The 12,130-nt window shown below is 45.0% G+C and overlaps 1 protein-coding gene across 1 annotated transcript in view; it reads right to left on the reverse strand.

Annotated features, from left to right (window-relative positions):
- Positions 1-1,855: 1,855 nt before the first annotated feature.
- Positions 1,856-12,130, reverse strand: part of SCN11A (sodium voltage-gated channel alpha subunit 11) — an 86,646-nt gene continuing 76,371 nt past the window's right edge. Inside the window, exons 24-26 of the mRNA XM_040479827.1 lie at positions 11,253-11,357; positions 6,038-6,308; positions 1,856-3,114 (exon numbers count right to left, since the gene is read on the reverse strand). Of these exons, the coding sequence (XP_040335761.1) occupies positions 2,084-3,114; positions 6,038-6,308; positions 11,253-11,357 (1,407 nt within the window). The 3' untranslated portion in view covers positions 1,856-2,083. The remainder of the gene's footprint in view (positions 3,115-6,037; positions 6,309-11,252; positions 11,358-12,130) is intronic.

The following is a 12,130-nucleotide window of genomic DNA, read 5'->3' on the forward strand; positions in this document are numbered from 1 at the left end:
TGGTTTACTGCACCTGTTACGTTGCATTGTATTATTATCCCATGAGTCCTTGTCTAACTCCCCTCCCCACCAGCGTATGTGCTCGTGACGTTAAGGGCTATTGGCTGTGAGCAGTTTACCCAGGGTGCTCCTGCACTGGCCCTCAGGGACATGGCTGTCGATTGAATTCAGCAGGGGCTGATTTGCCTGGAAATACAACTCAGAAGACAAGACGCCTGGCTTCTTGTGCCTGTAGGACTGTTTGCCCTGGACATGCAGCTTAGCCCCAGGAGGACAGAGTATCGTCTCTGTGTCCTGGGGGTATCCTGGAGCCCCGCACAGTGCGAGCTCTCTCAGAGGAGAGAGACTTCTAGCACCCGCCCAGGATTTGGATAATTCTCCCGCCTTGGCTTTCCTCCCTTAGCCCTTTGGGTCTCCCAGTGCCAGGCTCACACACAGATGCCGGGCAGCGCTCGGAAAAGAGCACGTCGGGCATTTGCTGCCATCTAGTGAAGGAAGCGTGGCTCAGTCTGTGGCTAAAGCGAAGCAGAGCCTGTGCCCTCCCCGCGACAAGGAGCAGCAGGTCAGAGGCTCAGACCTGAGACCCGGGGCCGCTGGCAGGCACCGGCCCCTCCAGCCTGCCTGCAGCCCCGGTTTGCACAGGGTTTTCCTCCACGCCTCCACTGTCACGAGGTAGGTTCTCCACCCCCAGGGCAGCCTCTTGCCAAGCCTGTCTCGGTCTGTAGACACCTCCAGTTTTTAGGGAGGTCCTGGGCCTTTTGAGAGGCCTGGTTGGTTCTCTGGACTGCATTTCACGCAGACATTCAGCCAGAACTGAACGTAGGGCTCATCAGCTCACCCGCTACGGCTCCTCCACCCAGGGGTCCGTGTGTGGCTAAGAAGGTGCTCTCCCTGCCCAAGGTGGCCACTGCAGATATTTTAAGTGAGGCTTTCTTTCCTTTTCCCCTAATGTTTATTTACTTTTGAGAGAGAGAGACAGAGTGCAAGCTGGGGTGGGGCACAGAGAGAGGGAGACACAGAATCCGAAGCAGGTTCCAGACTCTGAGCTGTCAGCAGAGAGCCTGATGCGGGGCTCGAACTCACAAACCGTGAGATCATGACCTGAGCCGAAGTCGGACGCCCAAAGGACTAAACCCCCCAGGCGCCCCATTAAGGGAGGCTTTCTTACTGGTTCCAGCCAGTGGTGTGCTGGGGCCAGCTCATGAGAACTGGTCGGGCATCTCTTCCCCGCTCCACATTCAGTAATATCATGTCGGTAGCCTGAAATCAGGCCTGATGGGAGAGTTCACCACAGAAATCAGTACATGTTACAAATCGTGGCCCTTTTTTTTTTTCCTGAAGAGCCAGTTGCTATACATTTATCAGCATATGACTGGCTTCCATCGAAATTCGAAGCAAAGCACCACTTTTAAATGACTACTTAGACAACCGCCAAACAAGATGTTTTTTTAGTGTGCCATCTGAATGAAAGGCCAACTAAAAGTCTCATTTATTTATTTATTTTTTCGAAATGTATATAACGGAGATTGCAGCTGGTGAAAGATAGGGTGGTAACTGAGAAGTCAAGATCATGCCTTAGGTTCAAAACAAAACCAAAATACTAATGGCTGGTAAAAAAAATATCTGCAATAGGTTATTTATTTATTGGCAGGTTTTGAATTTTTACTCATCATGCAAAGGAGTTATATGGGATAAGCCACATACTTGCATCGGGGAAAACACTGAACGAAGGTATTGAACAATGTGCTTAGAAACAATATGGAAAAACACCATCTACAGTTTTAATGTGGTTTTTGTTTTGTTCTTTTTTTTCTCCATGATTTGAAGTGTGTTTCAATCCTAACATTGGTGTGTCCTCTGCTAAGATATTGCCAGTGGTTCATAGTCAGGCAGCCTTCTCGTCTATCTCTGTAAGAACCATTTGAAATACACATTGACATATCACTTCTTTTAGGCAGAAAAAGAAATGGGATGGCTATTTTGGGGAGTCAGTTGCTTGTTCACACACCGAGCTGTGGACCCCTGGAGCTGAGAGGCCGGAGGCAAGGTTGTGAGGCTGTGAGGTAAGGGTGTAGGTAGGGGCTCAGTCGTAGTGGACCTTGCCCTCGGCCACCCCGGAGCTGGAGAGGTCTCCATTGCAGAGTGTCTGGAGTGGTGAACGAGGCCCGTCTTCTAAGGCACACATGGACATCTTCAGCTTGTATTTTCGAAAGGCCTTTTGAATAACAGCAGCACATCTTTCCTCTTCCTTCCTCTTGGTGGTGGTGACTATGGGTTCATACAACTTCTTGGAAGGGTTGGCCTCCATGAACTTCTCCTCCATCATTGCTTTCATGCTGTCCAGGCCGCTGGAGTCACCAAGTACCCTAGTGGTGAACGCGAAGAGAATATCCAGGCAGTGGAGGCGATCTCCACTCACCATGGGCAAGTCCATCATTAGGAACTGAAATCTATTTGGCTTTGCCACCCGTAAAGGCTCAGGAAGGGCATCGGCAAAGTCAGAAAGGGCAGGATACTTGATAAACTGTGTTGCTTCTGGGTCAAACTTTTCCCAGACTTCATAGAATATTTCAAAGTCATCTTCACCCAAAGGGTCCTCACTTTCTTCAGTGGCAGTATTGAAGTTCTCTAAGATCACAGCAATGTACATGTTGACAACAATGAGGAAGGAAATGATGATGTAACTAACAAAGTAGGCTATGGCTATGGCAGGGAGGTGACGGCTGTCTAAGTTGGGGTTGCATGAATCATTTGATTGCAGCATGGGCCTGAGGAGGGCATCCCAGCCTGCCGAGGTGGTGATCTGGAAGAGACAGAGTATGCTGCCAACAAAAGTCTTGAAGTTGAATATGTCATCAATTCCAAACCCTTCCTTCACTTTGCAAAAGCAGTTCATACCAAAAATGGCATAGATAAACATAACCAGAAAAAGCAGAAGACCGATGTTGAACAGAGAGGGAAGGGACATCATCAGAGCAAAAAGGAGGGTTCTAATTCCTCGTGCTGCCCGAACAAGTCTCAGGATCCGACCAATCCGAGCCAAGCGCACAACTCTGAAGAGCGTTGGAGGGAAGGGAATGTGCTGCTGGTTCTCCAAGGCAGAAACCATGGCACCTTAGGAGAAGGAGATAGGTCGATTAATTTCCAGCAGGCACACTGCTTTCAGATCCAGCTTGTCGCTCCTGCCTTGGAATCTTAGCGTGACCGACTTTTCTCCGTACTTTGCAATTTACGCACCGCACACTTACCAATATCAGGGCAATATCTATCTGTGCCTTAACTTGGAAAATAATTTCCAAGCACCGTACAACTTTAAGATGGGACTTTGGATGGAATAGGAGATGATCTAAAATATTGAAGGCACCCAAGGAATGGAAAGAGAATGCAGTTTATAAAAGACTATTTTGTGAGTTATCTCATACACTCGAAGTACATTTTCTGTGCCGGGTATTGAAAGTCATTCACGGGATAAATAGTTTTCCATATTTGTTGGAAGTGGAAAACAGATGGAAAACAGATAAACTAAGGATGGAGTCCTTCAGATTAGAGCGCAGGGAGGAATGTCTGTTACCGAAGGTTGGCTTGAACCTGAGCTGTCATCAGAAACTGTGGAAACTCTAACCCCCAAATTCCTTAAAAAGGCCAGTTCCTATTTGTGTAGGGGAATGTGAGCACAGCCTGCTACAGGTGATGACAGGGCTGGAGGGAGAAGGTGTTAGGAGGCTCAAATCTGGGCGGAAGCTGCCATGGGCGTTTCATATTTGTCAATATGCTCATCCCAAGGAAGGACTCCTGGGGTCTGCTCAAAAAGCTTGAGGGACTGGAGATACTTTCCGTATTGCTGTAGACACCCCCCAAAAGAGCATCTCGAGCAGAGGTTTCCGCAAACAGCTGAATATTTGCCCTAAAATGTCATCCTGTTCTCTCATCGCCTGCTCTGCAAGGAAATGATACAGGATTTGAAACAGCTCACATTTTGGCCTAAATATTATAGAACGGCTGGGACCTGCTTACCCTCTGTAGATATGGCCTTGGTCTTGCTCTGGGGGGTCCTCTGAGGTCATTAGGGGTGGTGGGCAGCCAGAATTGTCTGCTATCACCTAATGACTAAAGAGAAGTGGTGGATAATATACTTCACCAACTGCCCTGTTGTGCCAATGAAGTTAAATTCACATGTTAATTTTGCAGCCAACGCTGGTAGATGTGGAATTTATTAAGTTCCAATTTAGCAACAACTGGAGGAGGTCCACCCTTTAAGGCCACCTCCTCCACGAATATTTCTCTGACTAATTGAGCCAACAGTAATCCGTCCTTTATCTGAGCTCAATTCTTCTGTGTACCATGAGATTTGGTGTGCAGCTAATTTCTCGGTTTCTGACTCTTTAAGGTGAGTAAGTCTCAATACGTCACCTGCCTCGTTAACTCCTAGAGAGATTCACTTTGACTCGCACTCATTTTGTATTTATCTAAAAGCTTAGGAAAGAGCTTGAGAAAGCGTAGAAGCTTAGTGTTGGGTGGCATATCTATCTACTGGCAAAGGCAGATAAAATGCTGCCCACATCGGTGAGTAGGATTTGGCTCAGCGCATGCATTTTCTCATCCACTGGAGCAAAATGCGATACAGTGCTCTGCTGGGGTCTGTTCAAATTGCCTAGCAGTTGTTCAAAGGACAGAAGTAAGAGATACTCCCACAAACTGCACAATGGCTGGCACTGCCTGGAAGGAGCTCAGTAAGTGGTGGGATAAGTGAGCTGCTCTCTACATATTGGAGGAAGGGCTCTTCAAGTTCTCCGAGGGCTGTGCCAGACTCATCCTTACCATAGTCTTCTGGTTTTGCTGTTGCTGTCAGTTTCACCAGGACTTGGGATTGGAATTGATTGACGAAGATAAGCGATCCATTTCACTGTAGGCGTGTGGAAGGATCTATTGCTAAACTTTATCTACATAAGTTTCATGGCTTAGAAGCCAGAACAGACTATCATCTGTACCATTTTCTCGTTCTTGGAAACATCGGCATTGCTGCCGTAGCGATAGGAACCAAAATATTTTGATCTCGCGTATCTGTTGAACGCATCCTTTCTGAAGGAGCACAAAAGCTCCCACTTGTGAAATCAGTTTTCATTATCTTCATTGCTTTTTGAACTACGAGAATGGCCTCTGGGTGGTTGCACACAATTATAAAAAGTCAAATTATCGGTTTAGTTAAAAGCAAACTGCAAAAACCCAGAGTGTTAACTCTCATGGTTTAGCCATGAAGAATTTAATTTCAAAGTTGATGTGTGTGTGTATGTATGTGTGTTATAAAAGGTATACAGCAACAGCTCTTTTTTTTTCTGTATTCTTCTTCCATAAATCTTCTAGGTAATCCTGCTTATGTTAAGAAAAATATACTGATTATAGAGTAAGGCTGGTTGGTGAATGGGGTCCAAGCAGTAGAGACAAGCATCGTTCATGCTGTGGTTTAGGTTAACGTGGGATTCAGAATAAAGAGAAAGCTCTGCTTATCTTTAGCACACACTCTTGGAAGCCCAATTTGGAAGCCATGGAGGCCCTGTATGGGAGGTGAGAGAGGGCCTAGGAATGTCCCAGGGATACAGTAATTGTGATCTGATATCCACATGGATTTTGAACTAAGGAAAACCGTGGGAACTAAGTGCCAAATCCTTCAAACTAAAAGATGCTGACGAGAGCTTATAGTTGCACAGGAAAGGTAGAGCTTTAGCTCAACTATGTGACTGTACCAGGTACCCCCACAAACACTTTAAGGTCATCTTAACTTTGTCTCTCTCCACTGAATAAATGGATCCGCACATTTATTGGACTCTCTATTTCACTCATGTAAACAGTCAAGAGAATGAAAATTGCTCCGTATCTCCTAGCAACTTCCCAGGAGAGAATGGCATCAGTACACCTATTTTTTCAGAATCCACGTTAAGCCTAATTTGTTGCGTTGCGGATAGTCTGGACACGCTACCAAATGATAAGATTTACTTCTAGCTCTCAGATGAAGGCCCCTCTGGCTTCTGATTTTACTTACTAACAATAGAGAGAACCACGATCACACAGTCGAATAAGTTCCAGCCATTGGTGAAGTAGTATTGCCTCAAAGCAAAGATTTTGATGAGACACTCAATTGTAAAGATGACCACAAAGGCCAGGTTGAGATCCTCAAGGATGGCTTTTGTGTCTTCGGGATGGTTATTTGATTCAGCCATCATGATAACCATGTTGAGGAAGATGAGGATGATGATGATGACGTCAAAGACCTGGTTTGTGACCAGGTCGAACGCGAGACCCTGGCATTTATTCTGAGAGGGGGGAAAAAAAAGAAATCTTAGATCATTTTGCACTGTAAGAACGAAGTCATGTACATAAGGAAGACACACACGACAGAATTTGTCCTCCCTTACAATTAAAGCAGTTTCTTGAAAAATGAACACCCTTTTTAAACAAGAAATTCTTGCATATACATGTTCATTTAAATTTAATTACATGACTGCTTTTAAGCTGTAGGCTTACAGCTTTAATTCCATTTTAAAACACAAAAAATTAAAAATTCTTAGTAACAGCATAACTCTGATATGATGGATGATGTTTTGCTAAGATAGAACAGCTCATGTTGGATTTAATGACAAAAAGATGACCTTTGGTCTCTATACTGCATCTGTTTCTTTACTTTGACTTCAATAATACCTGCTTACATAAGTATGCTGGACAAAATGGAATTCACATCCCCAAGGCTCCGTTCATTAATTCAGAATAGTCAGACCTTGTACTTAACCCAAACTCTGTATGCGAGCAGTTCTTGAATGCCAACGTTCCACATGTGGCTCACTTGAAAATAAGGCTAGGTAAATGGGATTGTGAGGCAACGATTACTAAAGACAGAAATGGAAAGATGATTTCATTTTATTACTGGTGGTGAACTGGCACAGTTGGCTGGTACACAGATGGCCATCCGATGCACAGTTGCTCTGGTACAGGTTCTATCTCAAGTTTGCACACCTAACCCACCACACGCAGTGATATGACTCAACGATTCCACTATATTTTCCGTAATCTAACGGCTGTGAAGCACTACTTTGCTCTTAGTGGAAAGCTATTCTTCAACACAAACTCATACACTAATAGTGCATAGCGTGCTTGACTATAAATTGATTGTTTTATAATATATGTACATGTTAAGGTATTTTGTATTATCACCCAATCAAAAATAGACACACGCCAGTCTACTTGGAAAACTCCTAAACCCCTAAGAATCATCATTGGAACCCTAGCATCTGTTACGGTAATCAGGCAAAAGATGATGGTGGCTTGTGGTGGTGACAGTGGAGAGAGATATGAGCGTTTAGGTCGAAGAGCTAAGAGGGAAGTAAGCTGAGGCTATCATCTCAGGCTGGTAGAACCGGTCAGCCGGCCACAGAGCAGACAATGAGGAATTTCAGAGGGAGATGTTAAGATCTGTCCTGAGAACACTGAGTTTGAGGCACCAGTGAGGCATCCGAGGGCCCTGGGCAGGTAACGGTATGGGTACGGAGCTCAGGTGCAGAGCTGGAACGCAGATGTGGAGTTCAAGGGCACCAGTGCCGACATGACTTAAAACCATGAGAGTGAACGGTATCAGTCAGGAAGGGCGAGAGCAATGAGAAGAGGGGTTAGGGACAGCACTGGAGGGATACTACACGTAAGTTGGTGTCTTCCAAATTTCGTCCCAGAATCGTTAAAGGAGTCTGGAGGAGAAACTTGAAAGTCAATTGCATTTGCTATGTGAGAATGCATCTGGGAAGTCAGAAAGGAACTGGAGAAAAGGTACTTTTAAGGGCGCTGTCCGGGGAAGCCCAGTGAGTGGCAAGAATTAAGAGTGAGGGAGGGTATGCCTAGGCCTAAGAGTTCAACTCTGACAAACAGAGGAGATCAAGAATACAAGGTAGCTAAGTTGGCAGAGATAAAAAAGCATTTGCATGTACAAAAAAGCGTTAGAATGTACAGTGAATCCTGCACCTCAGTACCATTTTTAAACCGGTAATGGAGCCCCCCTCCCCCCCGCCACTGTGTGGATGGTTCAGGAAGAATCAGAAATGACTCCAGATCCCTTCCTCTACTGTTAAAAAGAAAATGCATCACTGCTCAGGTAAAAACAGTTAGATTTCCCCCCCCATGCAATTGTTATTCACCTGTCCCAAAGATAATATTTAGATTTTAGAGATTGAAAAAAGTCAGTAGGAGGGGCACCTGGGTGGCTCAGTCGGTTGAGGGCCAGACTTCAGCACAGGCCATGATTTTACAGTTTGTGGGTTCGAACCCCGCGTCAGGCTCTGTGCTGACAGCTCGGAGCCTGGAGCCCGCTTCGGATTCTGTGTCTCCCTCGCTCTCTGCCCCTCCCCCACTTGCACTCTGTCTCTCTCGCTCTCAAAAATAAATAAGCATTTAAGAAAAAAATTTTTTCATGTCAGTAGGGAGATCAAGTTGCAAATTAAGTGCTAACAGCTGATGTAAAGTCTTAAATTCAGGGACATCGGGGAGTATGTATTTACCTCTTGCAAGACTGCTGTCTGGAACACGGAAGTTAACGTAAACCTGATGCGTTAACTGGGGAGATGATACTCGGTTGTTGGAATCGCTCGGTGTGAAGCTATGACTGGTAAGCTGCAGCTACACAGGGGATTATGGGGTGACACCTACCCGCAGACAATCCATGGGCCACAAACGCCGTAAGACATGGTTCAAGCACGGAGGTGGCAGCTTCCCTGGGGTAAAGTAGCTCGTGCCCACTGGAAGCTCGGCGCTTGCAGCCTAGCATGCAAAGTGCAGCGGAAAGGCCTAGAGGCTGCATCTGTGCCCTTGCCACATCTGTCTGGCTGTGTGCTTGCTTCATACCCTTTATGAGGTCGACGGGTAAATACGTGGGAACATACTGTGTCTCTTGAGTCTTCCAGTTAATTTCAAACCTAGGACCAACCAGTCCCGAATCAGCGGTTGCACAACACCCACGGGCAAATAAAAATTCTCTCTGTCTGTTTTGTTGGCTCGAGGTCAAATGACAACCTCCTCAAATATAGTTATATCATTAACCTCCCAGTGAAAAATTCTTCCTGGTATAAATTCTAAACCCTTTGCCCGAACACTCACAGGTATTTTTAGCGCAACGCAAATATTTAATCCTAGTGGCGTGGACTCTGTGTGGACCCTCGAACATAACCTCTCACTCAGCTAATGGTCACGGACAATACACGCTGTGCCACGCTCTATTCTGCGTCACGGGAATAGCAGTAAACGAAACATACCTTGGATCATTTGGGGTCTCGTGTTCGAGTGGAAGTCTCTATGTCCTCTACACGCTGCAGACATCAAGCCCCTCTTCCATGTTGCCTTCCTGAACTTTTCAGCCCCCTCCCTACCTTGAAACTCACTTGTAAGAGCTGCTAACTATGGGTAGCCATCCCTTTTTAATCTGGTGTGCCCCAATTCCAGAGCCTCAATTAAGCTGCAAGCCTGAGACAGCCCCAGACTACCTGAGAAAGCACGATTCACAGAGAGCAGGGGTCAGATCTGGCCCACAGTTGGCTTTTGTGTCGCCTGGGAGCTCAGCATGGGTGTCACATTTTTTTTAATGTTTGGGGGAAAACTCACGAGAAAAAATAAAATGTCAGCATGTGAAAATTAAAGAAATCCAAGTTTCAGTGTCTATAAATCAAGTTGCCCTAGAACACAGCCATGCTTTATGACCATTGGTTCAATACTGTCTACGGCTGCCTTTGTGCTAATGCCAGAGTGGAGACCACGCGGCCCGCAAAGCCTGAAATATTTACTATCTGACCCTTTGCGGAAAAAGGTGTGTCAACTCCCGATACGGAAACTTCGTCGCAAATGCTGGTGAGGCGGAAGCCAGTAGGCATGGCCTAGACTTCACACCAGAAAAGACCGGTCAAGGATAGTGTAAATACACTTTAAACTGGTCAAGATTTAGTCAAAACTACAGGGAGAAATCACCTCACACCTGTCACGGTGGGCGGAATTAACAACGTAAGAAACAACAGGTGTTGGTAAGGACATGGAGAAAAAGGAACCCTCTTGCCCTGTTGGTGTGAATGCAAACCGGGGCAGCCATTGTGGAAAACAGTATGGAGTTTCCTCAAACACTTAAAAGTAGAACTACCTTAAGGTCCCACAATCGCACTCCTAGATATTTGCCCAAAGAACACAAAAATACTAATTTGGGGGGATACATCCACCCCGATATTTATAACAGCCTATCTACAATAGCCAAATTATGGGAACAGTCCCAAGTGTCCATCGACTAATGAATGGGCAAAGGTGGATATACACAATGGAGTATCACTCAGCCATAAAAAGAATGAAATTTTGCTACTTGCAACAACATGGAGGGAGCTAGAGCCAAGTGAAATAAGTCAGTCAGAGAAAGACAAACACCATAGGATCACACTTGCATGGGGAATTTAAGAAACAAAACCAACGAGCAAAGAGAGGAAAAAGAAAGAGAGAGAGAGAGACAAACCAAGAAACAGACTCTTAACTGCAGAGAACACACTGAGGATTACCAGGGGGAGTGTGTCGGGGGAGGGGTGAAATAAGTGATGAAGATTAAGGAGTGCACTTGTCGTGGGGCGCCTGGGTGGCTCAGTCAGTTAAGCGTCCACCTCTTGATTTCGGCTCAGGTCACGATCTCACGGTTCGTGAGTTTGAGCCCCGCGTTGGGTTCTGCAATGATAGTGTGGCGCCTGCTTGGGATTCTCTCTCTCCCCCTCTGTCTCTCTGCCCCTCCCCCACTTGTGTTCTCTCTCTCTCTCTCTCTCTCTCTCTCAAGAAATAAACGTACAAAAAAAAAAGGGGGGAGTGCACTTGTTGCGATCATCACCAAGTGATGTACGGAAGTGTTGAATCACTATACTCTACACCTGAAACTAATATAACACTGTGCGTTAACCACACTGGAATTTAAAATTAAAAAAGAAAAAAAAGATTTAAACTGTTAAGTTCACATCATTGCAATAAGCATATACTAAACACCTATTGTGCGCTTACCAAAAAGCAAATGAAAGGTTTTTTGCCCAAGTTCTTATTATTGAATTTGAATGTCTCATTTCCTTAAAGACACTAGTGAATCTGGGTTTTTATGGAGTTCTTAGATAATGTGTGTAAACTTAGAAAATAAAGGCGAATGGCACAGTAGACATCTGAGCTCAAGACCACTTAATAGATCTATGTGTTTAGAACAAATCAATTGCTCTCACCAGAGGCCTCGGAATGGGCTTTTGAGGTTTTTTGGATCCTAATTTTTTCATTGCATTATAGTATTTCTTCTGTTCTTCTGTCATAAAAATATCTTCACCACCTAAGTATATGGAGAAGATGAGAGCTAATTATCATTAACAGTATTTATTTTGGGGGAACAAGTTCTAAATTTTCAGAAACAGTTTCAAAGTTCTACTACATTCTATCCTAAAATTCCAGTGGGAAGCAAAAGAGGCGGGACTCTAGGGGAAGGCTGAAAGGTAACAGGGTTTACTTTTTTTTATTTATTTTTGGGACAGAGAGAGACAGAGCATGAACGGGGGAGGGGCAGAGAGAGAGGGAGACACAGAATCGGAAACAGGCTCCAGGCTCCGAGCCACCAGCTCAGAGCCCGACGCGGGGCTCGAACTCACGGACCGCGAGATCGTGACCTGGCTGAAGTCGGACGCTTAACCGACTGCGCCACCCAGGCGCCCCAAGGTAACAGGGTTTAAATTAAGGAATGAGGAAATAAGGTTACTTTTATCAGCTATATTTTACTTTTTAGAATGTCAACAAAGATTACTTACTCTTTGCAAACAGCCATGGAATCTTTACAAGAACTGAATATATTTCAGGTTTCATAAATCAAACCACAGTGCAACAAAAATCTAGTAACAAACATTAAAAAAAAAACTCTCACGAAGTGGCAATTAAAATTCTCCCGAATAAGTGTATAAATGCACATACCACCATCAATAGGATTTCATAAGATTTGTTCCGACCAATTCTCAGAAAACAGTAACAACTAGAGAGCTTTAAATGTCACTATTGAGCGAGAAAGAATAGAAATATGAACAAGAATTTCTGTTTCTGGAAAATTTGGGAGGGAGTAAAA

This window comes from Herpailurus yagouaroundi, unplaced genomic scaffold, assembly GCF_014898765.1.
Source record: "Herpailurus yagouaroundi ecotype Mexico unplaced genomic scaffold, PumYag 159, whole genome shotgun sequence".
NCBI lineage: Eukaryota > Metazoa > Chordata > Mammalia > Carnivora > Felidae > Herpailurus > Herpailurus yagouaroundi.